The sequence below is a fragment of the Opisthocomus hoazin genome, chromosome 6, assembly GCF_030867145.1.
Source record: "Opisthocomus hoazin isolate bOpiHoa1 chromosome 6, bOpiHoa1.hap1, whole genome shotgun sequence".
NCBI classification, from domain to species: Eukaryota; Metazoa; Chordata; class Aves; order Opisthocomiformes; family Opisthocomidae; genus Opisthocomus; species Opisthocomus hoazin.
This window is the reverse complement of record NC_134419.1, coordinates 33,541,333-33,569,138: the sequence shown is the minus strand read 5'-3', so window position 1 is coordinate 33,569,138 and position 27,806 is coordinate 33,541,333. Positions and strand designations below refer to the sequence as shown.

At 52.2% G+C, this 27,806-nt stretch overlaps 1 protein-coding gene across 1 annotated transcript; it reads left to right on the top strand.

Moving 5' to 3' along the window:
* The first annotated feature begins 159 nt into the window (after window positions 1-159).
* LOC142361592 (nicotinamide/nicotinic acid mononucleotide adenylyltransferase 2) lies at window positions 160-27,806 on the top strand. Its single transcript, XM_075422668.1, has 11 exons — window positions 160-322; window positions 17,071-17,159; window positions 17,882-17,949; window positions 18,678-18,756; window positions 19,932-20,061; window positions 20,710-20,790; window positions 20,894-20,938; window positions 22,258-22,334; window positions 23,963-24,064; window positions 24,311-24,378; window positions 24,508-27,806. The coding sequence occupies exons 1-11, from the start codon at window positions 238-240 to the stop codon at window positions 24,608-24,610; spliced, it is 927 nt and encodes a 308-aa protein (XP_075278783.1). The 5' UTR covers window positions 160-237; the 3' UTR covers window positions 24,611-27,806.

The window sequence follows — 27,806 nt, the reverse complement described above, 5'->3', positions numbered from 1 at the left end:
CGTGTCTGTCTGTCTGTCTGTGCCGTGCTCGGCTGCGTAGGGCACCCTGCCCACGGGGGTGTGCGTGCCCCGGGCTCTGCGTGGCGGGGGGCGGCCCCGGCCCCGCTCCTCCCCTCCCTCCATCCCTCCTCCGTCCCTCCCACCCCTCCTCCCCTCCCTACATCCCTCCCCTCCCCTCCCGCCGCAGCCGCACCGAGACACAAAAAGCGGCTGGGGCAGGGCCGTGCCGGCACCACCATGACAGAGACCACCAAGACCCACGTTATCCTGCTGGCCTGCGGCAGCTTCAACCCCATCACCAAGGGCCACATCCAGATGTTCGGTCAGTCCCGACGGCCCCCCCCCCCCGCACCGCGGGGTGATGGGGGGGGGTGATGGGGGGGGCAGCGCGGGGCTCCGCAGCGCGAGGCGGGGCCGCCCGGCCGGGCGCTGTCCGCGGCCGGTGGTGCTGAAAGCGCGGCGGGTCCCCTGGGCCTGTGTCCCCGGGGGCGGTGGCAAAAGGGCTGCCCCCCCCCCCATCCCATCCTATCCCATCCCATCCCATCCCTCCCCGCTCTGGCTGCGCTGCCCTGCGGATAGCGGGGGGTCCCCTCACCTCCGCACGGGCCTGCCCCCCCCCCCCCAAACCCCGGCCGGTCGCTGGGTCTGCGGGCGCTGCAGCACTGCTCCATCCTCCCTGGCCGCGGAGGGAGGGACCGGGCCAAGCAGCCCAAGCCCAGCGCGGCAGAAGTGAACAAAAATATGGGCAGTGAAGCGAAAGGTGAGAACACCCAACCTTTAGATCGGTAATCGGTCGGAGCGATCGGAAATGTTCGTGCGGGGTGGTTGATATGACCGAGCATCCACGAGACGATCCAAATGACGGGGATGCCAGAATCGCTGCTACAGCCTCTTCAGGCAAGACGAGAGGGAGGGAGGATGGAGGGATGGAGGAAGGGCAGTCTCTGTCAAAGGCAGCCTGACATGCCATAAATACTGACGGTTTGGGCGAAGCTCGAAACGCCTGGAGATTCCTATACAGACAGGGACTTACCTGGGGTGGGGAGGCGTCCTGTGGGGGTGAAGTGCCCACTGCAGACCACCAAAAAAGTGGGAGTAGAAAGATTGGCTTGTCTCATATCCCTTCTTGGAACCATCCTTGATGTCTGGTAGGGGATTTGAGGGTGGGGAGCAGATGCTGAAGGTCTTGTGCTACAGCTGGAGAAGCATCCCTGTGGTTTCTGAAAGCTGTACGTGAGTTTCCAAGCGCAAAAATAATTGAAATCATCTTGGGGTATCTCTGCGTCAGACCTTGTTTTCATAGATCATAATGAGTTGGGCAGCAGGCTAGAAAATGATGGTTTTCTAGATACAAATGGTCACATTGTTATTCCATTTCATAAGTGCCAACAAAATGTAGTCCCAGGCACCAATATGCCTTAAACTTCAAAAAAGTCCTCTTCCCTAAGCAATTGCAAACAACAAAGAACAAGAGGAACTATTTAAAAATAAAAACAATAATTAAATGAAATTACAGGGACTTGGTTGATAGAAGCAACTACTGATCAAATAGTTTTTTGTAATTCCCATTATTTAGTCCTAGATAATATTTTGATCAAGTAATACTAAAAATATCAACATGGCCCATATTCAGTGGACTAAAACCCAGTAAGAAGAGATAATTTAGAAAATAAGGATCAGTGAGAGATTGGTATGCAGTGGGTGTTTTTAGTAGACTCTCAATTAGATTTTTTTTTTATCAGTACTGTTCAGTATCTTTATCAATGACCTGGAAGAAAATATATAATCCCTGTCAGTAAAAAGTGCCAGTGACCCCAGAGTGGGCAGAATAGCAATTAATGGTGGTAACGAGTCAGCTGTGCTCCCTGACTCGGATTGTTTGATAAAAAGGGCTTGTTCAAATAGCGAAGTCAAATGCAAAGTCATATGTCCAGCAAGGAGGAACACACGTCAAATATAAACAACAGGCAAATGTCTTCCGCCAAACAGCGACTGTGTCAAGGACTGAGGAGCGATTGTCCGTAGCCCGCTGAATACGAACTCTGTGTGACGCGGTAAATAAAGCAGCAAATGCAATCCTTGTAAACATAAGCAGGGGAATATCAAGCAGAAGAAGAAAGGTTGTATTATTTTCATGTATAGCATTAGCAAAACCCTTCTTGGAGGAACAGTGGCAAGAATTACTTTAGCTCCAGAAACCAGGCTTTGTGGCAAGAGTCTAGAGAGGCTCAGTCCAGATCCATCCTTAAAGATGTTAAGGAGCAACTTGGTCCTGACCTTTTCAGTATCTACTCGGGGGAAGGATATGTGATGGAAGGGGGCTCCTTTACTCAGCAGAATAAGGCCTGGGGAGATGCCAGGAGCAGTGTTAGATACCACACAACTTCAAGCCACAGATATGGTGTGTAGATTTGAGTGAAGGTAACCAAGTAGTAGGAAAAAGCACTTGGGTACCTGATGGATTCTCAGTCACATGAAGGCTGTAAACCGAGACTTAGATGTCTTTCAGGAAGACATATTTTAGCTCAAATAGGATGGCTCTATGTGGATATATTCTGTGCCTGTGTCCTGTAGAGATCCTGGAATATAACTTGAGATACCTGGCAGGGACAAAGGAGCCTTCCACGAGGAAATGACACAGAATTAACTTCGAAATCGCTGTTCATTTTTGTTGGAGGAACTCTTCCCCCAAGTCTAAAAGAATAAGCATGTGAAGCCATGGAAATCTCAACCAAAGTCTGTGTTACTCGTTTAGCTCTGCGCTATACGAGTCCAACAAAAGCAGTACTCCATCCTGTAAACGTTGCATTTCAGACAGCTGAGTTTGTGCAAAAATATTGTCTTTGTCTTTCAGACAAACATTTGGGCTTTGTGAGCCCGATAGGAGGATCTTTTGCTTAACACAGAGAGATTCAATTTATCTATTTAACACATGGCACTAAGTAAGCCAAATGGAAGCATAAGATTTGCACTGGTATGCCTCTGCAGACACACCGTTGCATGCCCACCATAGTTTTTCTCAGTATGGATCTTACCATGTTTTACTCAGGCCAAAAGCCAACTTTTTCCCATCGGATTTTTGCCTGAACAGGAGATGGGTTCATTATTTGGAAGTCTCTTCTAGCAGGGGAAAGGTTCCCACTGGGTTATTTTTTCCACCAGCCATGTGAATTTAAGACTCGGTATCATCGCTACCCTTGGGTTTCCAGAAAGCTTAGATTCTCGTTACAACCCAGACCTGCAACTGCAGCCCGCCGTCGACTCTCACATCTGTGTGGAGCTGAACTTACAGCAACACGGCTCCCTCCATCCTCTACCAGTTATTAGGCTGGGTTACTGGGGCTCACCAAATGAGGCTGATTCTTGTCTGTGCATATAAAATCAATACCATACATATAAATTCATAATTAACGTAAGATATATAACATATAACAGAAAAGTAGGTGAGATGCGGTGCTGTGCAGCCATCCCTACCAAGGGGTTGAGACAAACACCCACATAGCTCTGAAAACACTCCGAGTTATTTGTGGTATCAGATGTGCTTTGAGATATACGTATGTTCTGAGTCACAAATTTGAGTTGTATTTTCAAACTTTATGGGGCTGCGAGGAACAGTTTAGGATGCCGATTTGGGGGGAAGGATGCAGCAGGAGAGAAGAGGACAGAGGTTGTTTCTAAAACATGACGTGAACGCCGATGGGCTTTAGCCTTAAAAGAAACTCCATTTCATTTATATCGTAAAGAGGTACAGAGAAGGAAAAGCAGATCCTGTGCAAAAAGTCTTAATAATTGGAGAAAAATAAGATTCAGAACAAAGTCCTGTGTCCCCCGCCGCTGTTCAGTGCCAGGGATCCCAGCTGCTTACCCCGGCCAACATGGCCAGCAGACACCCAGACTCCAATCAATTCACACGGGGTAGATGCTTAACCCTTCTCCCCCGCAGCCAGCCTGGGAGGGGAACCTCCAAGATGTCCCCACGCTGGCTTTGGCATCTCAGTGCCGATCCACCAGGGACACATGGAGCGGCACAGCACCGCCAGCCGTGGGATTTGCTGCCTGGAGGACATCTCCCTCCATCTTGGCCTCATCACAGTGTGCCTACACCTCCCTTCCCGGGCGATGCTACCCAAAGGTCCAAAACCAACGAACCAATGTCAAAAGCAAAATCTAATCCGCACAGCCCTGCTGGAGCACCGAAGCCCGTGCTGGTACTCTTCCAGCTGACGAGCTGGCGCTTGCTTTGACAGTTAAAATGTTTCCCCACCTTTGCCAGCTCAGGGAACCCCAACACAACTGTGTCTTCCTCCTGCACAAAAACCAAAAGGCAGCCTTGCAGTCCAAGATAGAAATCCTATTTTTTCAATCCAAAAACACACAGTTCACTTTGAAGGTAATGTTGGGTAAAATACTGGAATTAACAGCATCACCATGCAAGGCCAGAGGCTCCAAGTTTTGCACAGTTCTCCCTCCTGGTGTTTTAGGGTTAGAGAGGGAGCCAACAAACTGCCAGATCTGGAGGGAAGAGTTTCTTTGTACCTCTGCAGGTGAAAGGTCTTGCCTTGTCCCATGGACATGTATGAGAATTGGAGGGTAGTTCTGATGATTTCTGCAAAGCGAAACATGAGGGGGTTGGTGGGGAGAGATGGTATCTGGTCGATCAAGATGCAGTGTCTTGATATTGATTTTTTTTTTTCTATTTTCTTTTTCTTTATTTTTCTTAAATTGTAGAAGAAAAGGCCTCTCTGTAAATGCCTACATTCCCCAGTCTGGCACATTAGACATTTTTTCTTGCCTTTTTAAAGTTCTGAAATTCCTCACAACCCATCCTTTCATGTGCAAACCTCTGGCTTCAAGGGAATGGCCTTGCTCACCAAACGCAGTTTTATTTCTGCCCAGCTCTAAGAGCAGCCTGGCACAGCTTCATCTCCCAGGCTTGGGTGACCCTCCAAACCCAACTGCCACGCCTCCATCCCCCTTTCCACCTCTGCTCATAGGTCTTTGGTTAGCAGAGGTTTCCTGGGGCTCTCCCTGCCCTCGCAGAGGAAGGTTTCGAGCCACCCTTCCCCTCTCCCAGCCGCGCAGTTGCTCCAGCGATGGGAGGCTGGGGGCAGCGGGGATGCTCAGCGGCAGCGGTTTGGGTGACCCCCCCGCAAGGAAAGGCTCGGGATGTTGCTACTTCACTCCCTAAGAGGCACCTGACTTTTTTTACAAGTATTTTGTTTCTGGCAATATTAAGTGTTTGATAGCAAACAGGTGATTTTAATCACATCTATAGTGTCTCAGATATAGCCTGCTTGCAGGGCGTCTTGGTACCTCAGGTGGTTTAAACCTCTTTGGCCATCGAGTTTCCCACCGGCTTCATTTCAAACAGTGCCAGTACCTGGACTTGCGCAGAAAAAACTAGCTCACAGATAGGGTGAATCTCCAAATTCAGCAAATCTTCACTATTTTTCCCTTCCCTGCCCTTTTGGTCTAATTAGAATTAAATTTTCCGTATATCCTGCATGCATCTGTTATCGAACAGACTTTACATCCCAACCAACAGCTGGGTAAAAAATGCTTCTGATGGAAAACGATGAAAGAGGACTCTGCCGTCAGAAGTAAAACTCTCCGTTGCATGGCTTCTTAAGAAAATTTGAGCAATTAGAAATCCCAGTGGGCTGCTTGTTGATCATCCAATGCAGCCCTTCAGAGGAGCAGCACTGAGGTCTGCGGCATCACGTAAATAGATTTTTGAGATAAAGGGATGGAGTTTTCTTAGGGAAGAGGCAGGAAGGGAGGCTTTTGTTTGCAGTGTGCTGTTTCAATATCCTGAAATTCAAGAATCACTTTTTCTTATTTTTGTTGAGATGATGGAACTGCAGAGCAGTTTAATGAGAGCCTCACTCCCTGGGCTGGAGCTGGGAGAAGCGCGCGAGCAGAACAACAGCTCACCCCTTCCCCTTTTGCTTAAACGCGAACCTATCTGCAAATGACCAGAAGCAAAATTCCACCACCGACCAACCCCCCCAATCTAGCAAAAGCTCGTCAGGAGGTCGAGAGAGGCTTTGCCTCTTCCATCTGCAACATGAGTAAGAAGTCAGGGCCTCTGCAAGGCTGCCTCGCGTTTCCATTTCATCTTCGGGCTGAAATCTGAATGCGTAATTAGCGGGAGCGATCGATGGAGCTAGAAGTGGGTAATGGGACTCCGGGAGGACGTGACGGACAGGGAGGGCTTGGTTTGGCCCTGGCTTCACTCCACAGGGTGCAGGACTCAGGGAGCGCAGGCAGAGCAGCAGCAGGGAGGGTACGACTCGGGGCAGAGCTGGGGCAGACATTAATTATAACACCCAGGGTGATTTATTGGACAAGGGGAGTTGTAGCACCTGTGCTCAGCTCTCCGCACCTTTTTAAGTTAATGCTGGCCGGGCTCTGCAACACCGCAGAGGAGCTTCCGCTGACAACCCACCCAAATCACAGCAAACAGCCAACATCTTCCATAGGTGCGAGGGGTCCGGGAGGGCAAGACGTGCCCAGCCCGGCTGAGTGCTCCTGGCACAGAGCGGTGGCAGACAGCAAAACTGGTCAGCCCAGCCTTGTGCTGCAGCGGGAGAGTCACCGACACACCTCCTCTCCCAGCTCTTGCCCAAAGCATGCCAAGTCTGCGGTTTCTCGGGTGCCATGCTGTTGGACTGTAGCACCCATGGCTCTTCTGGGTGTCATTCTAGGTCTCAGTCATGTTCCCAGCACTGCACCCCCTACAGACTTTGTCACCAGCTTCCTGCATCTGAAGCATCTCTTCTCCTTTTTACGACCCACAAAGAGGAGGAGTTTTCCCAAGCACCAGATTAAACTCCATCAATAACTACTCAGGGATTCTTTTGAAATATTTATAAGCTCTTAAACATTTAGCAGGATTTATAATGGTCTGTGAGGCATTGCATTGTCTCTATGACGATGCCACCTCCCAAAGTGTGCCATGTACCTTCTCTTACCTCCGCCGACTATAAACAAACCCGGCAGTGAGAAATCCAGTCCTACAACCTCATTCAAGAAACAAACAGGAGCTCGGCTGCTACCCTGGTCCTGTTAGACTCTATCTGTGGGCCCAGGGCAAGAAGAATTATTTCAAAGAGAGCGGTCGGGACCATCGGGAGCACCCTCCTCTTGGTTGCCGAACAGTTTATTTTTGCTCCAGATATTTAGACTCTCATCAAAGCCGAGATACACGGCACGCACCAGCTCCAGACCAGAGTCGCGCCACAAATTGATGACGTTTTGCTGTGGGCAGTGCGTTTACATCGCGTTACACCAGCTGGAGAACTGTTCGCCTCCAAAACCCCCCAGGAGAGACAGACTGCGGCCAAAATCTCTCCAACCGCTTGCTGCCCAGTCCAGCTGCAGCAATGTTCACTCCCCCAGTTTGTACTTAAAGAAATCCCAGTGCTCAAGGGGTGTTTTACACTGAGTGCTGGCAAATGCACATTTTTGGCACATTTCCCTCTAAGAAAATGAAGAAAATACCACGCTAGAAGAGGAAAACCCCCTCCCTTCCTGCTGCACCACGTTACACCGCGCAGAGCCCTTGCTGATGGCTAATGCACCAGTCAGGGAAAGTTATATGACTTCTCACTTTTCACTTCAATACCGTGCGCACAGAAGCTCATCTTACCTAGAGACACTTAATCCTTCTCTGAGGGCTTCTAAGCAAGGTGTTTTGGTGCTGACATGCGGCAGGGAGCTCCAAAAATGTCCTTCTTTACACGAAGTCATCTTCTTCATCCATTTTTATCTGCGAAGAGTTGCTTTTACCAGGTTAGATGCTTCCCCTCACCTCACCAGCCCCAAGACCTCTGAGGTGCCCAGGCAGCAGCTCTGGGTGGTCCACCTTCACAGGACTCAGCTGCCCATCCTTCAGGTGAGACCCAGAAAGGTGCTAAGCATCTTCCTCCTCTCCCTGTGATACCAGGATGGAGATCTCTGGGCCATAAATTATATGGCTTCTCCCTAGAAAGGGCAAGAGCAACAGCACTGTGCTAATTGCCTGCCCACCAGAAAAGTAAGTCCATCCCTACCTGGAGGAGCTGGTAGCAGCTTCAACTCAAGAAGCAGCTCCACGTAATTATCCTCACTTTGCTCACCTGATGGTCATTGCCAGCTCCCATTGGCTCCACCACAGCAGGGTGGGATGCCCCAGGCAGGGAAAGTACTTTGGCCTGGGTTGCTTTCCAGGATCTTCCTCTGATGCTTCTTCTCAAGCTCTGGGACCTGGAGGGTTTCTTCCGAGGTTCCTGTGTGCCTTCTCACATGCATCACCCCTTGGAAATACTCCATTTCTGAAAAAAAGGAAAAAGTAGGATGCCTTCAATTTACATTTCAGTTTCAATGGTATCAAATAGACTGTTCCTCTATGGCTTCATCTAAGAGACCCAAACCACCTGGGACCAACAAGGTCCTCTGCCCAGGCCTCATCTTGTTGGGTCTCCAGCAAATGCTCTGCCACTTCTGTCAGCTTACTGTGACTCAGTCTTTAACCTTTCTTTTCAGATGGTTTTAAACATCTAATTTCATTTTTCAGCCACAAAGCCACAAGTGGTCAACAGATGGTGATAGCATGAGTCTCATTAGTCATCACTCGGGCAGCTCTCAGAGCTGGACGCTGGTGGGGGGCCTGGGTGGGTTGGGAGGTGGGAGGCTCCGGTGCTGCAGAATCACTGCTCTGGGGCCTTTCACAGACCTTCACTTCCACCATGAGTTTCCAGGTATTTGGAGGCCAATGATTTTTTGTGCTTATGAAAAACCCTTAAAGCAAACGTGCAGCAATGACTGAAGCTGTTTAGCATGGAAGTCCTTTCCAAATTTGTTAGTTCTGCAATGCCAAGGTGCAGCTATGGACTAATGGGGTGGAGGGAAAAATGTGTAACAGAGAAATTAGCTCAGAGATGAAAATCATTAAGCATTAGGGGTCTTAGTGGGATTTTTCTACCAAACAAAAGTCTCCTGGGAATCTGACTGAGATCATCTAGGGGATACTGAGCTGGAGGCAGGACATGCTGTTTGGGTCAATGGGACACACTGGGATCTCCCCAGGCTTGCCTTGGGTAAGGTCAACACCACAATGAAGACCCACGCTCTGCCCCTCCTTCTGTTTCTTCCCAAAAGGGAAACTTGTCTTGAACAGCGGTCAGGGCTTGTTTTTCTAGTAGAAAAGTTGTCTTGCTCATCCAGGAACACCAGGGAATGGAGGTGCTGATGGTTTCCCCAGCTCTAACCAAGGTGCAGCTGTAGGCAGTGGGTGGGTGAAGACGCTGACTGGGACAGAGAAAGTGGCCCTGGGGCGGAGAGGAGAGGAGAGCTGGGCTCTAAGTACATCTCTGATGAACACATCCCTGATTTGGCATTCAGAGTTTGGATTGTTGGGTTTTGTTTTGTTGGTTTTTTTGTTTTTTTTTTTAAATATATATTTCTATACACACACAGCACTCAATTAGACTGAGAATAACTGCTGGCTCCTTGCCCGAGCTGGGCTTGGGGTAGGAAGCAACATTTCGGTCCTGTAAGTGCTGCTAGCTCGAGAATAAAACAAAGTGTGCTAGCGTATCTGGGTCACTCTCCCCTGCAGGAGAAGGTATTTTAGACAGCGGGAAAGCGCCTGCCTTGCCCTCGGTGCCTCGCGGCCACATCCCGCTTCCCACCCGAGGACATCGGAGGCCAAATTGCTCGAAAGAAGAACGAGACACCCGGGAAATGGTTTTGCCTTCTCCATCACTGACGGCCGTGCACCATCCTCTGCCCCGGCTCTCGGCAAAGAGCGATTAAGACTGTGCAAAACTTTCTTGCCTCCCCGCTACCTCCTGTGCGTTTTTGGAAGGCTGGCGCAGAGCGTGGGCGGGCTGCGGCTTCAATCCCCCATGGGGAGGAGGGCATAAATCAGACTCGGGCAGTGGTATTGCTCTGTAGAAAAAAAAAGCATCAAAGGAAAAAGGAAGTCTTGGGGGTGCGGATGAACCGGGTAGAAAGGCAAAGCAAATACTATTTGAAATTACACCTTGAAAAGTTGAACACGAGGAATATTTGATTTCATTAACATCAATTTAGGTGATGGAGAAGTGCTGGAGGAGCTGAAACGTTGTGATTAAATACAGTCAGTGAGACCCACCAAAAAGAAACATCTATTAAATAAGCACTGATTTCCTGTGGGTGAAGCAGGGTGCTATTTTTTGATGCAGTTTGGACAAAATCATCACTTATCATTTTTGTAGGCCTGGAACGAATCCTCTGATTGGTCTTTCCCCGTTGTCATCTTGCAGGGAAGGGGTAGAGCCAAAACTATTTGAAATGTATTTGCAAGGGAGGCAAGCAAAGCTGGGCTGGGGCAGCAGGGAGGTATCACCGGTGCTTGGGAAGGGTTCAGGTGTCACCCCTGTCCCTTCCCTCCCCAACATAGCAAGGCTAAGGTCAGCCACCAGCCACCGCGGCGGGGCTCTGCCAGGAGGCACAGAGCCGCGGAGCTGCGGCTGCACAAGCTCGCTGCCGGTGGGCTAATGTACGTCTTGGCAGGGTCCATCACGGGTAGTTTATTTTTGTCAACAATGTTTAAAAGCCATGTAGGGCTGTCTGGAGCATTAAGGACAATTTACACCGGAAAATAAATGAGCTTTTCTTTGCCAACCCAACATCCTTGCGTTGGTGTTGCAGGCTATGACGTGCTCATAGAAAATGAAAACACTGGAGAGTGTTTTCTGGGGTCCAGCTCAGTCTCTGGACATCGCAGGTATTCAACAGGCCAGAAATAGGCTGGGAAAGGACTGGAAAGCCATGACAGAAGGTTGAGCTCAACAACGAACGGGCCAGAAACCCAGCAACTGGCAGAGAAGCAGAACTGAGGCGCCCAAGACCGATGGCTTTTAAGACCAAAATCTACTCTCTCTCCCAGGCAGAAAACTTTGCACAAGCAGGGAGGGAAGGTTGGGAGCTGCGCAGACAGCTGGCCGTAAGGAATACAGACAGAGGAACGCAAAGCTACTGTGGTATCTTTGACATTAGCTATGTCTGCCGGGAAAGCATGAACCTGGTCCTCACAAGCAGCATATTTTGCATGAAAGGCACAACAAATTTTGTAAGGCAAGGTCTTTTATAAGAACATGGACCTGGGGGTTTGGAGGAAACACCACAACATCAGATCAGCCACAGCAGTTCAAAGTGACGCCCAACCAAACCCCACGTCCCTTTTCCAGAAACCCAGAAGAACAACCAGTGCCGTTCTTGGGTGTGGAGCTCCTCAGCTTAGCCTCACACCATGCACAGCCCTGCTTGCTTCAGGTTGGAAGACCAAAGGCAGAAGGAGACCCAAGGACAGGAGACTCACCCTCTTTGCCTTTTCTGTGCCAGCCATGACCTCCATCCCATCTCCCTGCCCTTGCTGCCCAACTCCTAGTTGCTCCACGTGAGGAGCAACACCACTGATCACCCATCCTTTCAGGATGCTGAGACCCACACCGCCTCCTCCACTTGTCGGGAGCACACGCCATGGCAGGAGGCACTGCGACCTCAGCCCGGGTTGGGGAATGAACCACCAACGTCCACGGGGACTCTTACAAGAGCCAAAGCAGTTTTGTCTTGCCTCGTACAGAGGACGAGACTCAACGCTTGATGAGCTAACGCGTTTGGACAGGGTTGGCTACGGCTGCCTGTTGCCCTCTCCATTTAGCCGCTGAAGAGTACGTCAGTCTAAGAAGATTCATTCTATATGTATATATAAAAAAGGAGCTTTTAATGCAACATCACCATCGCAGTGTGGACACATCTAGATGCTGCAGACTTGCCACAATCTTGTGCCACCCTGAAGCCATGGTGACACCTGCCCCTAACCCTCTGCCACCGTCCTGGCAGTGGAGGTGGCTGCTCCCACCGCGGTGCTGGCCCCGCTAGCGGCACAGCTCCTCTCCAGATGGGATTTGAGATGTCATTTAAGAAAACGCTATCTTTTCAAAGGCTTTTGCTTTGACGTGGATGGCTGTGGAGGTCTGGCTGAGCTGACGGTTCCAGGAACAAGCGAGCCAGCAGAGCCGTGAGCGAGTGGGCAGAGCCGCCTGATGGACACAGCCCTGCAAGCTAACGGACGTGCTCTGCCCCAAAAGCGGGTGAGAACGGACCAGTCTGGGACGTGACAAGATGCTCTGCAGATCGTAGGCAAGGCGGGACCAAAAGGCAGGTCTTCCTGTTCCTGGCTCAGCCCTGCATTCGCTACGATGTACTGCTGCTTTGTAGCCTATGTGTCTGCCCAAATATTTCCCTTGCAGAGATTTAACAGTGAATAAATATTTTTTTTTTCCATGTGTAATTAAATTGTTTGGTATTTCTGAGTTGGAAAACAAGCTCTTGAAAATGTGGATCCCAAATTTCATATATAAATTCTGCAGAGCAGCATCGTTTTTACAGGTTTCTCTAAATAATACTGTGCAGGGCAAAAACCAAATAATTTTGGTGGCAACACAGAAAGCAGCAACACAGAATGACAGAATGGTCAGGGTTGGAAGGGACCTCTGTGGGTCACCCAGTCCAACCCCCTGCCGAAGCAGGGTCACCCAGAGCTGGCTGCACAGGACCTTGTCCAGGCGGGTCTGGAATATCTCCAGAGAAGGAGACTCCACAACCTCCCAGCAGCACGCCCCTCCGTGAGCGCCGCGAGGCCAGTGGCATGTCGGCATCCCGTAGGATCTGTCCCGCTGAAGCTGTTTGCCCTGCTGTAGGAACAGGCAAACACTTTTTCCACCTGCAGTCACCAGAATTACACGGGTTTGCTTGGGTTTCCAACCTTTTGCGTGCGTTTGTAGGAGACAAGCAGATTTTCTGCAGGAAAAGGTGGTTTATGAAGGCGGGTGGCAGTGGTGGAAGCTCGGCATGAGCTCCTGCGAGCCGGAGCTGAGATGATGTACCACCAGCATGGATCACATCCCCTGAAGACACGAGCTTTGTGCCGGGCTGTTTAAATACAGACCCTAAGAAATAGCACAATGGGGGAAATTGCTGGCTTTTACCACAAAAAACTCAAGGCAAATGATCAATACCACCAGGCACCCCTGAGATCCTGAAACGTTATGTGCGAAGAGTTCAGCTCGTCTTAAAAATAAACTTTATGAAGGTGCCATACACGAAGGGGAAGGTGTGGAGATGAACGGGTTGGTGATTTTAATCTTCTCATGGCAAGGAAAATCAAACTGGGGTGAAGCAGGCAATAATGAGAGGAGGAGTTCATTTAAAACTTGATGGCATCTTTTTTGTTAGGGAATGTCCTTTTTATTTTAATTTGCATTTCAAATTGCATTACGATATAAAGGCAGGTGCTGGCCCATCGATCTCGGTTCCTTGGCACACCCAGAGCCGGGGCTCTCTGGCAAGGCAATGTGCTTCCACGAGGCTCAGCTTTGGCTTTTCCAACAATCACACCTGGATTTTGTCCCTGCGTGGTGGGAACAAACTCTGAGCGCTTCAGTTGTCTTCTTGCATGCAAGGCAGTCAGGATAGCTGTCCTGTGAACCTCCTCTGCTTCTAGGCTCATTCAAATCCACTTCTTTGCTGCTTTTAATCCCTCTTCCAACATCGTGACTTCTTTTTTTGTTGTTATGAAAGCATCTTGATGCTGTTTTCTGCAATGTATACCCTATGCGGTTGGGTTTTTTTTCATTTTAGAAGAGGTCCGAGGACATGGTTTGTGTGGAGGACGCCAGAAAGAGCAGATTCAGGAAAAAAAATGGCTCTTTTTTTTCTCTCTCTCCTGACTGATTAACCTTGAAGGCAGTGATGGAAAAGCCAGTGTCATCAATAAAAGCGAGCACAGAGCATTGGAGAGAGAGAAGTGCTGCTGGTCCCCCCTGATTCCTCTTTTTAAAACGCAGAGTGGAGAAGAAAGAATTCTTTTTTTCACATTTGCCTTTCTGCACAAATGGATACAGAGGGCTGTTGTGGTGAGCTGCAAAGGGAATCCCACCACCTATGGACTTTTGTGCTTCATGATGCTGGTTCAACCTCAAATACCCTTGCCCATGCCAAAAAGACCCAAGAATATTGTATTTTTCTCTGTGTGCTCCCCCACAGGGTGCTTCGCTGGGTACGGCCACAGTCACACACTGGGCTGGGTTTGGTCCCCTCACCACCCCGGTGAAACCCACTGGTGGATGGAGATCCTCCCACACAGCTCCCAGCAGATAAATCACCAGGAAAGATGAAAAAATACAGTTCAAACCAAGCTGCCAGTGTTAACCCCTGCGAGGCCAGGATTCTGAGGGCAGGGAGGAAAACTTTCGGTACATCTAATTCAGGCAATGGAATTTTACTCCTTGCACAGGTCAAAAGATTTAAGCCCATTTTTCTCTTTCTGGGCCCGGCACGCCCAGGGCAGAAGAGCTGGGAAGGAAGCCAGGGAAAGGCTTTTGGGTGAGTCCTAGGAAAAGGTTTTACTGCGCCTGGCAAATCTCCCACAGGCTGCCACGGGGGCCTGGGGCTGCTCAGCACACCCAAGGGGAAAAAAAAAAATCATCCATGGCAATTATAGTTCCTTAATTGACTTTTTAACTGACCCAATAGCTGAACATATTTCCCAGTGTAAATTTCAAAATTTGGAGGAAAATAATTATTTTGCCAAAGCAGTTCTTCAGCGAGGTCCCTGTCCCCCTACCCTGCTCAGCCCCGCTTGCCTCCCTCAGCGTATGAGTGCCCCTCATCCATCCCACGCTGTTGTGAGGGAGCGCTAAAATAGTTTTAGAGCTGAATTTTACCCCGAAGCGGGGCGCAAGTGAGGGCACGGGAGCTGAAGGGATGCACCACCAGGACAGCATCCTTTCCTAAACCGCACAACCCCATCCTCACCAGACAGGAAGGTCATTTGACTGGGAAACGTGTAGGAAAAGCACAGCCGTTGATATACGCACAGAAAAAACCCCGTTCCCCATGTCCAGACGTGCCAAGCCACGCTCTCACCTGCCCGTGGCGCAGATCCGTGGCCCGGGGCTCAGCCGTCGCTCCCACGCGTTCGAACTCAATCGGTGTTAGCCTCATGCCGCCGGCGGGTGTGAACGGTCCTGCGGTGAATTTTCAACAAGCAGCAGGACCACGAGGATTTTCTGTTGCCATTTAAAAGCTCAGGAACCCCCAGTCACTTGCAGCAGCTCCAGAAGATGCAGCAGGATCCCCTGTCCGTTCACATTCCTCTTTACACCCACCACAACTGTGCTTGCATCTGGCAAACACTGACTGTTCTCCTTCCCTTCTTTTTTCCTGTTTCTCTTTGGGAAAGTGTCTTTTGGAGGGGAAACAGGAACTCGGCTGCTTTAGCACTGATGGGTTGGTAGAATGGGTCACCTGCCCCAACAGCAATGTGGCATCACCATTGAGCGGCCAAGGATGGGGTGCGGTGCCCAGGTGGGCTGTGATGCTCCTCCTAGTGAACCCGTCAGCATTTCCAAAGCAGTAGCATGTGAGGTGTGGGTCCTGCGGTGGGGTGGCAGGGCACCATCCGTGCTAAGCATCCGTGCGTGCAGCCCTGTGCATGATGACAGTTCTTATTTAGGCTGTCAACCAACAGCACATCTTAGATTCACAGACTTACAGAATGATTTGGGTTGGGAGTGACCTTATAGATCATCTTGTTCTACCCCCCTGCCATGGGCAGGGACCCCTTCCACCAGCCCAGGGTTCTCCCAGCCCCATCCAACCTGGCATTGAACCCTGCCAGGGACGGGGCAGCCACAGCTTCTCTGGGCAACCCATTCCAGTGCTTCACCACCCTCACTGTAAAAAATTTCATCCTTATATCCAGTCTAAAGCTCCCCTCCCTTAGTTTAAAACCATTACCCCTTGTCCTGTCACAACAGGCCCTGCTCAAATGTTTGTCCCCATCTTTCTCATAATCTCCCTTTAAGCACTGGCAGCTGCTGTAAGGTCTCCCCGCAGCCTTCTCCTCTCCAGGCTGAGCAGCCCCAGCTCTCCCAGCCTGTCCTCCCAGCAGAGGGGTTCCAGCCCTCGCATCATTGCTGATCCAACAGCTCCAGCTCTGTCCTGTGCTGAGGGCTCCCGAGCTGGAAGCAGGACTCCCGGGGGGGGTCTCAGCAGAGCAGGGCAGCTGGCAGAATCCCCTCCCTTGCCCTGTGCCCACACTGCTGGGGATGCAGCCCAGGTGATGGCTGACCTTCTGGGCTGCCAGCTCATGTCCAGTTTGTCACCCACCAGTGTCCCCTTCTTGGCAGGGCTGCTCTCAATCCATCCATCCATCCCCCAGTCGGCGTTGATATCCTCCTGCAGGGAGTTATGGCCAGCTGCCAACGCATGAGCTGGCAAAAAGTTTTCTGCTCATAAAAGCACAGGGTTGTCCCCACAGCCCAGTAGTGGTGGAGACAGTGGGATTTGTTATTATCCTGGTTTTTTTAATCTCACCCACATCTAAGGGGTCCTTGTCTGAAGTGATGCTCGAGGTTAGGAGAGCCATCAGTCACCTTCCAGCTGCTAAGAAAGCTTTTGGCTGGTAGTCAGCAGCAAACTGTAGCAGGCAAGGAAGAGAGAAGTCGTGGGGAGCGAAAGGGTGGATGTAGTCTGTGGGCAGAGACAAATAGAAAGGAAAGGATTTGTCTGCAGGCAGTGAACGAACCAGCTTCATGCATCACCTGGTGAGTTCAGTCTGGCTCCTCCAGGACTCCCAAAAGAGCCCGTCTCTGCTGACCATCTCTTGTTGGTGCCACAGGCTCTCGGCTGCCCCTTGGGTGCCCTGGCAAGGTGACTGAAGTTGATTTGGGGTTTGAGCGTGGTTTAGCTTTTGCAGAAGACCTGCCTTCCTCCACCAAATCCTCCTTCCCACAAGATTTGGGGCTCTCCAAGAAGGTTCATGCTCAGCATCACCAAGGATGGCACTGAATGGGATGGGCAGTAAAAATAAAGCCAGTCCTTCACTTGGTCACCTTCCCCACCCGGCACTGCATGAGCTGGGATGAATCGGTCCACGGGCGCTGGGCAAAGCTGGTGGGTGGCAGCGGGGCATTGTGGGGCTTAGTGGGTCCAGCTGAGTCCCCCTGCACCCTTTTCCTTGTCGTCCTTCTTCAGAGCGAGCCCGGGATTACCTGCACAAGACCGGACGCTTCATCGTCATCGGTGGCATTGTCTCACCTGTGCACGACTCCTACGGGAAGACGGTGGGTTGTCCTCATTTTCCCTCTCTGCCTCCTATGTGCAATGGTATCTCTGAAGCCAGGGGTGAGCACTGGGCAGCGCTGCCTGCACCCGTGGTCCTTTCATGGACCTGCTCTACCTGGGGCAGCTCCTGACCGAAGGGAAAGTCTCTGAGAGGAGGGAGAGGATGAAACCACTCACTCTTATATAAAAACTGCGGCAAGACCCTACAACCAGCTAAAGTACTAGACAGCAAAGAGAAACGTTCTCACTCAAAATGGTGGTGGTCATCTTGTTGGGTTGGTTTTACTTTTGCTTAAATGATTTCAAAGCCAATTTTCTTGTGGGGATGGTGGTGATGCAAACAGGAACATTTAAAAGCACTTTCTGGGACAGGGGGAAATCCAAATTAGGAGAGGAGAGAGTTTCTTCCTCTCCTGAAAGCTGGAGAAATTTCTTCAAAAAACTACCAACCCCGAGTCTGGGCCCACTGCAGCTCAGGGCTGAGAGTGGTGGTGCTGAGCAAATCTCACCAACCGGTGTGTAGCCAAGGCTGAAGCAAGGCAGGAACTCCTGTCCTCCAGCAAACAGAAGCTGAATTAATTTTGTGGGCAGGAATGAGTCCTTCTGGACTGTCTCATCTGAGTGAGCCCAATGCTCTGCCCTGGGAAGGTTTACAAGCCCAGGCTGGTCAGGGCACGATGCTCGCCTCCCGTAACTGTTCCTCCATCACCCTCTCTTGCAGGGCTTGGTCTCAAGCCGACACCGCCTGACCATGTGCCAACTGGCCGTCCAGTCCTCCGACTGGATCAGGTGAGTGGCTGAGCCTGCACACGCCGCAGCACCAGCAGCCCCGGGCAGCCCCTGTCCCTTCCCCGGCACTGTGGTGGCAAAGTCCTGCATGCAAGGTGGAGATGCCACCAGCTGCTAGAGCTCCAGGATGGACTTTCTCCTGTCCCAGCCAAAGCCTGGTCAAACACTGGAGGCCTTCCCCTCCTAGCCCAGCAGAGAACCGACGAGAAGCATTACACCATCCTTCAAGGGAGCCCTTTGTCTTCAGGGGGTCTTGAAAGCCCACTGCTGAATCTGTGGTGTTTGGGTGAGGCTCAGAGTCACCCAGCCCACCCCAGCCTTGTGCTGTGGCACCTTCCCTTTCCACACCTGCGGCACCAGCCCTCGGACTCACCTCTTCCCAGCATTGCCACATGGCATCTGGTGGCTGAGATGGGACCAGAAACATCTCTGGGCTGCCCTCAGGAAGCAAGATTGTAACATGTGCAGTTACATCCAAGCCAAATGAAAGCTGGTTAGTTGGGTACCGAGAGCAGAAAGGTGTCCAGGCACACATTCAGGTCCCCAGAGCTACTGGGGACAGCTGGATGGAAGGGTTGGAGAAAAGTCATGGCCCATGGCAGAGCTGGGGGAGCAACGGTGGCTGCTCATGGCACTCCTGGCCGGCACAGTGGGGAGGAGGTCGCATGGGCAGGAGGTCCAGGCAGTGGCCATTGGCCAACACTGCTTCTTTGCTGTGCTCTCCACAGGGTGGACCCCTGGGAGTGCTACCAGGACACCTGGCAGACCACCTGCAGCGTGCTGGAGCACCACCGTGACCTGATGAAGGTGAGGCAGCCCCCATGCTGTTGGTCCACCCGGGGTGAGGGGAGAGTGCAGGAAAGGGGTTGCTTTTGCACCAGCACGTGGCCATCAACAACCAAAACATGGCTGGGACAGACAGAGAGAAGACTTGCGGGAGCGTGCCCAAAATCCTGACCTGGAAGATGTGTGAGATACCTTGCCACAGCTGCTTTGAGCTCCTTGTCCTGATGGTGAAGGCAAATTGATCCCTCCAGCCGGATGCACCAACCGACCCAGTCCCATGCACGCTGGGAGGGGAGCAGGGGTGAAGGCAAGAGTGGGTGTAAGCCAAATCATTAACATCGACTGCTTTCTCCACCCTGGGGGGAAGGAGAAGTAGGTGGGCATCCCCACCCACCAGCTGAGCCAAAACTACTGTATGAACCTGAGTGACTCAGAGGGAAAATTCAGCATTGGGGGGGTCCCTGGGGAGCGCAAAACTCAGGAGGAAAAGTCCCTCCAAAGACCAGCCAGGCCCGAGAGCCGAGGAGGAAGATGACCACCCTCGGGTGACCACAGGGTCGGGGAGAGCAAGGCTGCTGCCAGCACTTGGATGTAGCGAGCAAACCAAGGGCGGGAAATGGATAAAACAGCATCACACAAACTCATGGGCGGCCCAGACAGGAGGTGCAGAAGTGGCGTTAACCCTCCCGGTGGGATGTCCAGCGCATCCTGGGACCACTGTGTGGAAGCCAGGAAGCCCCTGGAGATGCCTTCCTTCTCCTGCAGGGACTGGTGGAGGAGAACAGGGCACATCTGCTCCTGGGGTAACGTGTGAGCTGCTGGCTTTGCACCACTGACTCATCAGCTGTTGTGTTTTTATTTGTTCGTCAGAATTTACGAGCACCTCCAGGAGATGGGGGCAATGCCTGCCTGCAGGCAGCATGGCTGCAGCCTTGCCAGCCTCATGGGTCCATCCAAAAAGTTAATCTCATTGTCCCCAGCCTTAACCACAAGTCATTATCCACAAGGTCCCGCTTGGCCCAGGCCGATCTGGTGAGGCTGGATGGGACTGGGGATCTTAACGTGAGCTTGGACCTACCTGTCACTAAAGATGACCTTCAGGCTGGGGTGCGGAGTCTCGATCTGGAGGTCATAAAGATTTTGGGAGTTAGCTGGGGTGGAGGCACTGTTCCAGCTACACCTTTCCCTCATTGCAGAGAGTGACTGGATGCATCCTCTCCAACGTCAACACGCCCTCCATCACCCCTGTGATCGGCCAGCCCCAGAACGAGTCCTCACAGACCATCTACCAGAACAACAACAACGTCTCCAACAAGCCCACCGCGGGTAGGTGGTAGCAGGGTAGGAAAGAGGGGAATGACCACCCACCTCTCACCTCCCAACCAGGGCTGCCAAGCATTAAGAATGGTGCTTCATCATCTCATTTTTGGGTCAGGTTGCTCATCAGGCTCCATGCACCAAGCCCAGGGTCAGGTGGGGACGCGATGGAGTAGTTATTTAGCATCCAGCACAGCAAAGGGAGCCAAAACCAGCTTAAAACAGCTGTGAGACCTCACTGGACTTCAGCTGGATGACGTCCAGGTGGTGAGATCCGCTAAGAGAAAGGCTACCTGATACCTACAGGGTGCATGCAGGGGATGAACTGGCAGGAGTGGTGACATGGCTGAATTCCCCCTGAGCCGGTGCGATGTGGGACACGGAGGTATTAGCTGGGCAGTAGAGGGGGCTTACTTAAATCCCATAAAAACTAACATCTTGTAATTTTTTTTTAGTGATTTTACCTGTCCAGCTGGTCCCTGCAAGGCACAGCGTAGCTCTCTCAGGAGATAAGACAGCAAAAGGAGGTGGTGGGGAGAAGCTGAGAGCAGTTTCCACACCCAGGCACAGGAGTATCTCGCAGGACCAGGCTGGCCGAAGTGCTTGGGTGGGTTGGTCACACAGCCTCTCTCGTTAATTTTCCTTCTTCACCTTTAGCAAAGATCCTGGGGAAGGTGGGAGAAAGCCTGAGCCGGATTTGCTGCGTTCGCCCGCCCATGGAGCGCTTCACCTTTGTGGGTACGTAGAGGAAAGGTCCAGCATCACCTCTGCTTTAGCTCCAGCCCCCAGCCCCCTCTTCCAGGCCAGGCACCAGCACCTCTCTTTTGCTTCCCTTCCCCAGATGAAAATGCCAACTTGGGGACGGTGATGAGATACGAGGAGATCGGTGAGTACGCAGCCCCCCTCCACGTTTCTCCGGCTCCTCTGGGCCAGTGCTACACTGCTCTGGAGCAGCTGCATGATGGATCCCATGGCAAGCAAAGGATGCTGGATCATCTAACCCCGGTGCCAGCTTTCGGGGCTCAGGGGTGAAACAGGAGCTGGCCCAAGCCTGTTCCCGCAGGCAGACAAGCAGCCTGAAATAAGGGAGTGAGCAGCAGGGACCCGGCTCCCAGCGCTGGCTCAGGTCTGCCATGGCATCATGCCTTGAAAGTCACCCCAAGAGCCATCAAATCTATCCTCCCATGGTGGTGCCACCCACATCCCCTTGTTGCCTGCAGCCTTGCAGAGCGCTGCACACAGCAGCAGGAATTTCAGCTGCCCGACCAGCCATGGTGACCCTTTCTCTAAAGGCCTTTAGGGGTTTTAGACCCACCGGGGTGCCACGTGCTTAGCACCACCAGACATCACCCGGGGCTCTGCATGGGGAGCTTGCTGGTGTTTTTGAGACCCATTTCATGGGCTAGCTCTCACGCAGCCTGGCACGACACCCATCCTAGCACCAGCACCAAGCAAAGCCCAAAGGCTTTGGCCGCCTGGAAATGCCAGCCAGGGAGGCACCTTCCCATGCAGCCGCTTCTTCCCACCCCTCCGAGTGGGTTTATGGCTTTTCTCTGGTGGTTGTGCAAATAAATTAATCTTTAAGGCCCCATCAGAGCAGAAAGCTCCTTTCTGCAGCACAACTTTCTTGCAAGCAGCAAAGCCAACCCGCAAAGCAAGCTGTCAGCAAGCACCAGTTGCAGGCTGGGGAGAGAAAGGGAGGACATGGAAGTCCTCCAGGATGAGCAAGGAAAACCACTGGTGCTTCACCATCAGCTTTGCTAAAGCAAACATGGCCATGCCTAGGGCTCTGAGAAGTCCCTTGGGCTCTCCCTGTTGCCTCGCGGCTGGAGCCCGCACAGCAGTTCATGAAGAGATCGTGGGTGCCCATAGCATGGAGAAATGACCCCCTTCCCTGTGGGTACCCCACCTCCAGGCCTGAAGCAAAGCTGCAGGTGACCAGCACGTAGCAACGCTGACAACAAGCCAGCAGCATGGGAGAGGAGCTGGAATAAATTGGGGTGGGGGCTATTTGGTGTTTGGCACCAGTAGGGATGTGAGAAGGACTACGGGATCTTTAGCGGGACTACTTTTGGCCGGAGAGGTCTATGCAGAAGAGCATCCCCCCAGGCAGTGCAACGGGACAGCAGGGGCTGGGGGGGACACATACTGCCTGCTCAGCCCCGTTTGCTCCCATCTCTGATCTTCTCTGCTTGTTTTCTTCAGAGCTTCGCATCTTACTGCTCTGCGGCAGTGACCTGCTGGAGTCCTTCTGCATCCCCGGTCTCTGGAACGAGGCAGATGTGAGTCATTGCCGTCCGTGCTCCTCTTCCTCCTCCTCTCCTTCCCACACCCAGTGCTCCTGGGAGCCGCTCGTGTCCCTTGGGATGGCAGGAGCTGTGCCCACTGTCCCCTCTGCCTCCTCCATCCCAGCCCTGACCCTCATCTCCCCTACACACGGGCAGCCTGAGGGACAGGACCATCTGCTCCTGAGACACCAACCCTACCCAGCCTCCCCTTCCGCAGACCCGAGCCCTGCTCCCACTCACTGTTCATGCAGAGGACATCACCTGGGGTGCAGGGTAAGCCTGTCCCGAGGTATTTTCGAAGGAAGTGCTCTCACTCTTTGTCCCTTGGAAGGAGCCATCATCAAGTAGATGCCAGTCCCAGCAGAGTGAGGTGGGGAGGTAGGAAATAAGATATTTACAAAAGTTGGCCGGACATTAGAAATTAAACACATTTACAGCCAGATTAACAGCTTTCACTTAATAAAAGGCTTTTTCTGCAATGTGAGGTACTCAAGTACCCATCTTTATGAAGACCGAGACGTAAAACCATCCTGGCTCCTCAGCCAGGTGATGCCTAACACCAGCTCACAGCTGGAACGAGCCCATCTCAGCACCTTCACTGCCACAGCTCAAATGGACGAAATCCACTGCCCACCCCTCTGTGTTCCCTTCACCTGATTAGTGAAGGACTGATGCAGGACACCCAGCGCCCTGGACACTGCGGTCCCTGCCTGAAGAAGCCGTATTTTCGTGGGAGGACATCAGCCCTCGAGAGGGGCTGGGTTACCGACCCGCATGCAGCTCCCGGTGCTGGCTGTGGGAGCTCACCTGGCCCTTCACTGAAATCGGGCAGTCAGCACAAACCCTCCCCTCTTTGAGCCGCTCAACCATTTCCAAAATCAGTTACCACACCTTCAATCCTAAGTTTTTTTAAAACAATTAGCTGGAGGCATCTTCCCTGAAAGGCTGTAAAATCTGAGATGAGGCAAGCCTTGAGGCCCAGCACAAAGGATGTAAAAATTGGATGTCAAAGCGCAGGCAGAGGAGGCATCCAGCACCAGCACCACCTCAAGGGCTCCTGCTGCCTGATGTCAAAGCGCAGGCAGAGGAGGCATCCAGCACCAGCACCACCTCAAGGGCTCCTGCTGCCTGAATCTGCTGACCCAGAGCTCTTTTGGTTTATCTCACCCAAGATGGCTGTGAGCAGTGGGAGCCATCTTCACGTGTTGACAAACTTGGCCACCAGCCTTGGCGCAAACAACCTTGGAAGAGCAACCCCACAAGACCTCTGTCATGACCAACACATCCATCCTGCTCGCAAAGCATTCCAGCAAGGCAGAGGTCACGTCCTCCTCGGACAATCCCTTCTGCTACCACCCTCCTTCTACCATGACAAGTCCTCCCTAAAGCCTCATCTCAACATCTAGTACTAGGATTTAACCCTGTATTTCATCCACTGCAGGCCACTTACCACACCTTGATAATTCCAAGTTTCTGCCAAAGGCTGTTGAGATAGCCTCAGGTCACTTTCTATCTCCATCCAGACCATGGCCCAGCTTTCATGGTGCAGGGGGGGCCAGCTGACCATGGCAGATTTTGCGTGGTGTGGTTATAATGCTCTCCCTGCTTTGGGTTGCTCCTAGATGGAGGTGATAGTCGGGGAGTTTGGGATCGTGGTGGTGCCCCGGGATGGAGCAGACCCCGACCGGATCATGAACCACTCCTCCATACTCCGCAAGTACAAAGTAAGTGGATGCATGCGTGGCTGGGGAAGGCTGCGAGAGGACCTGCAGCCTCTCTTCACCCAGGGCAGCACTTCTGCCACAAGGGCACAAAATGTCTCCAGGCCAGATGCTCTCACTGCTAGGTGGGACGAGCAATGAGGCCACCATGCAGCAGCCCCCTGAGGCCAGGGAGGTGGGGGGGGCTGGTGGGGCAGACACCCACTTTCACACCATCCCTTTGCTCCTCTCTTCCTCTCTCCCCTTCAGAACAACATCCTGGTGGTGAAGGACGACTCCAACCACCCCATGTCGGTCGTCAGCTCCACCAAAAGCAGGTGGGTGATGCAGGGGAGCTCCAGCTATGGAGTGGGGAGAGGGGTACCCCCCAGCCAGCCCCTCCGTTTGCAGGGGTACCTGACCCACCCAAGTGGGCTCTGACCCCTTTCTCTGCCCCCGCACCACAGACTGGCCCTGCAGCATGGGGACGGACACGTCGTGGATTACCTCTGCCAGCCCGTCATCGACTACATCCTGAAGAGCCAGCTCTACATCAACGCCTCCGGCTAAGCGCCAGAGGCCTTGCAGCGAGACAGCCCTCGTGTCCCGCCTGCCTACAGCTCTCCATCACTCTTTTCTCTGTCTCTCAGTCCGTGTCTCCATCTCTCTCCCTACTCCATGGCATCCTGCCCGTGTCTGACTCTCACTCCCAGCGCCAACCATCGTGCAGCAATGCCCAGGGAACCACAGCACGGCCCCAGGGGAACGGTTTGGTCTCTTTTTTTGGGGGAAATGCCCTCCCCCTCGTACGTGGGGAGGGAGGAGGGACTGGTAGGAGAGCGATGCGCTCGGTGCACTCGAGGGGAGGTGGCTCCAGCATGCCCCCTCCCAGCATGTCACTGGGAAATGGTCACCCCGGTCCATCCTCCCAGCATGCTCAGAGCAGGGGCTTCCTCTTCTGCATCATCTGACAGTACTTAAGCTCAATAAATCTAGGTGGACTTTTTTTTCTTAAATAGTTTTAGCGCGAGCCCTTTGGACCTCTCAACACAATGACCAAACAAATCCTGGTTGGCAGCGAGCAGTTGTAACCCAGCTGGCTCAGTGCCCCACAGCAGGTGAACCTCCTCAGGCCAGCAGAAGAACAACAAAGCTAACAAAATCCTCCTCCTGGCCCTGAAAAATCATGGAGAGGGCATTTCTGAAGGGGAGCAGAGGCCTTGGCAAGCATGGCTGCCAAAGCAGTACTAGGAGGGATGTCATGTCTTGCATTTTCTTGGCTACAAGTGAACCGAAGCCACCCCCTAGGCAAGTGGAGTTGGGGTGATGCTCTGCTCCGACCCAGTGTCAGAGAGGGCAGCCCACAGCACCTAGAAAGGGACCTCATGTTTATGAAGCCAAGAAACGAGGGAGGAAGAAGCAGGTGGTGACCCAAAGCCTCTGGTGAGAATTTGCCCCAAACCTGGCTGAGCTTCATGGGGGCTGGGTCCATCCCCATCCTCTAGCCTCCAGATCTCCATTTCTGTCTACAAACTTCCCCCCCTTCTCCCTCTGCTCCTACCTTCTTCCTCTCCTTGAAGAGTTTCTTAAATACGTGATACTTTCCCCCTCCAACACTGGCTGTGGCTACTTCGCACGTTCCTTGGGACACACCAGGCTCCTGCTCTCCTGCCTGTGACATGCCCCCAGATGCCAGGGATGGAGCCTAGTGGAGATGCTCATGGTGAAAGCAGGGCAGGTAACATGGAACAAAGTAAATTATTTAAGTCCTGCGTAGAGGAGGGTTGCTGAAGAGGGCAGTTGTCTTGCTGAGCATCCCTAGGGCACAAGGACCCTGCACAGTCCCTGGGAAAGGTCACAGCCACAAGGAGGAAGGTACAGTCCTGCTTTACTCCTCACCTTTTCCTCTCCCTTTGCTCCATCTAACCTTGTATCTCTTTAGGTATAGCCCTGCTGCCTATAGCTGCTGGACATCTGCCCACTCCCCACGAGTCTGGGCTAACTAGGCTCAGGCTAGCCCACACCACTACCCTCTCCCAAAGCACGACCATTGCCCATGCTGGCTTTGTGGCTTTCCTAGGACAGTGCTGTGACTGGCTGCTGGTCCCCAGCAAGGGACAGTGCTGTGCTGAGACACCTGAAGGTTGAGAGTCCTCCAGGGTGTTTCAGGAAAAATCTGAAATTACCTTTTATTTTTTTTCTTTCCTTAAACATCTACGAAGGGTCACAAGCTGCTCTCATGGAAGTTCCAAAGATGAGACATCGTGCTAAATTTGGTGACCTGCTGGATGCTGCTGGCATCTCTGTAACAGCAAGGCACTCTGCGCAAAACAAGGTAGCCTACAGCCACAAGCTCCTTGCAGTGGGCAGGGTTTTATGAGCAGTAGCTAACGACTTTTCAAGGAGGGCTCAGCCCTTCCCAGAAGGGCAAGCGAGAGAGACAGAAGTGATGTTACTTGCCCAAAGGCCGGAAGAGGTCTTTCCTTGCCAGGGATTTCCCTCCTCATGAAGAGGCTTGTTCAGGAACTGTCGTAAATTTGGCAGCCGAATCCCTCAGCACCAGCTCTGGTATCTCCAGGCTATCGTGTATGTATCCCATGGGATGAGGAGATATGGAGATGCCAAAGCAGAGAGGGTGGTGAGAGTGTGCAGGACTCGGAGCACAGAGACTCTTCTTCTCCAGGGAGGTCTTCAGCCAGTTCAAGCTGCTCACCAACACCCTCCCAAGCTCCCTTAGCTAACACACTGGGCAGGTACACGTGGTGGGGCATCTCATCCATGAGACACCCAACGTACGTATGCCATCAGCTAGACTCCTCTCCACCCACAGTTCTCGCGTGTTCAGTTTTTCAGTCTCTCCTCCCTCTCCACCCCAACACAGAAGTTATTTCAGACAGCAGCCTTCTCTCCTTGCCAGATGTCACCCATGTTTCTTAGCTCCAAGCTGGAGGAGAAAAACCAATGGTAGCATCCAGCCTCAAAAACACACACACACACAGAGGCATTTTAACCTCATGGGGGGGGGGGGGGGGAGATGCCTCTTTGAAGGGGGAGGAAGGACAGTGGGTTTCAGCTGAGGAAAAGACACAGGGAAATAAAACAAAGGAGGTGGAGAAAGAAGGCAGGCGGCGTGTCCGAGAGCCATCTCAGATCCTCTCTCCCTCCCTGCCTCAGGTACGTGAGATGGGACACAGGTGAAGCCAGCTGGCTTCCCATCCCATTGTGCTTAGGACGGCATGCCTTAGAGACGTAGCGTTGTGGTGCGGATGATGAGTATATTCTGTCTTACTGGTCTTACCGGCGCCTTCGCGTATCCGCTTGGTAAAACTCACACCATGGGGGGGTGGGACAGGGGGTTTGTAACAGGTCTTTCAGCTCTGGGACAGGTCTAGAAAATGTCTTTGGGTGGTACAGAATAAAAAATAATCATCCCTGAAGATCCATGCGACTGCTGGGGAGGTGAGGACGGGGGTTTCCAGGGTGCAGGGGAGGGGCGGGAAGAAGCTTGTGGGTTTTGGTCTTTCAACCTCCACTTTTAAACAGTGCAATTTGCTGAAAGGGAAGTGAACTTCAAATGCCTTTTGGGCAGAAAAAAAAAAAATAGGGGGGGAGGGAAAGGGGTTGAAGTCATCATGCCACCAATTTCACCTTCGTCAAAAGTTTTGGAGCCTAATATCTTTTTTTTTCTTCTGTTGCTATATGGAAAAAAACCAGTCATTGAAAAAAAAAAAAAACTTTATCAGCAAAATGTTTAAATTATGTAATA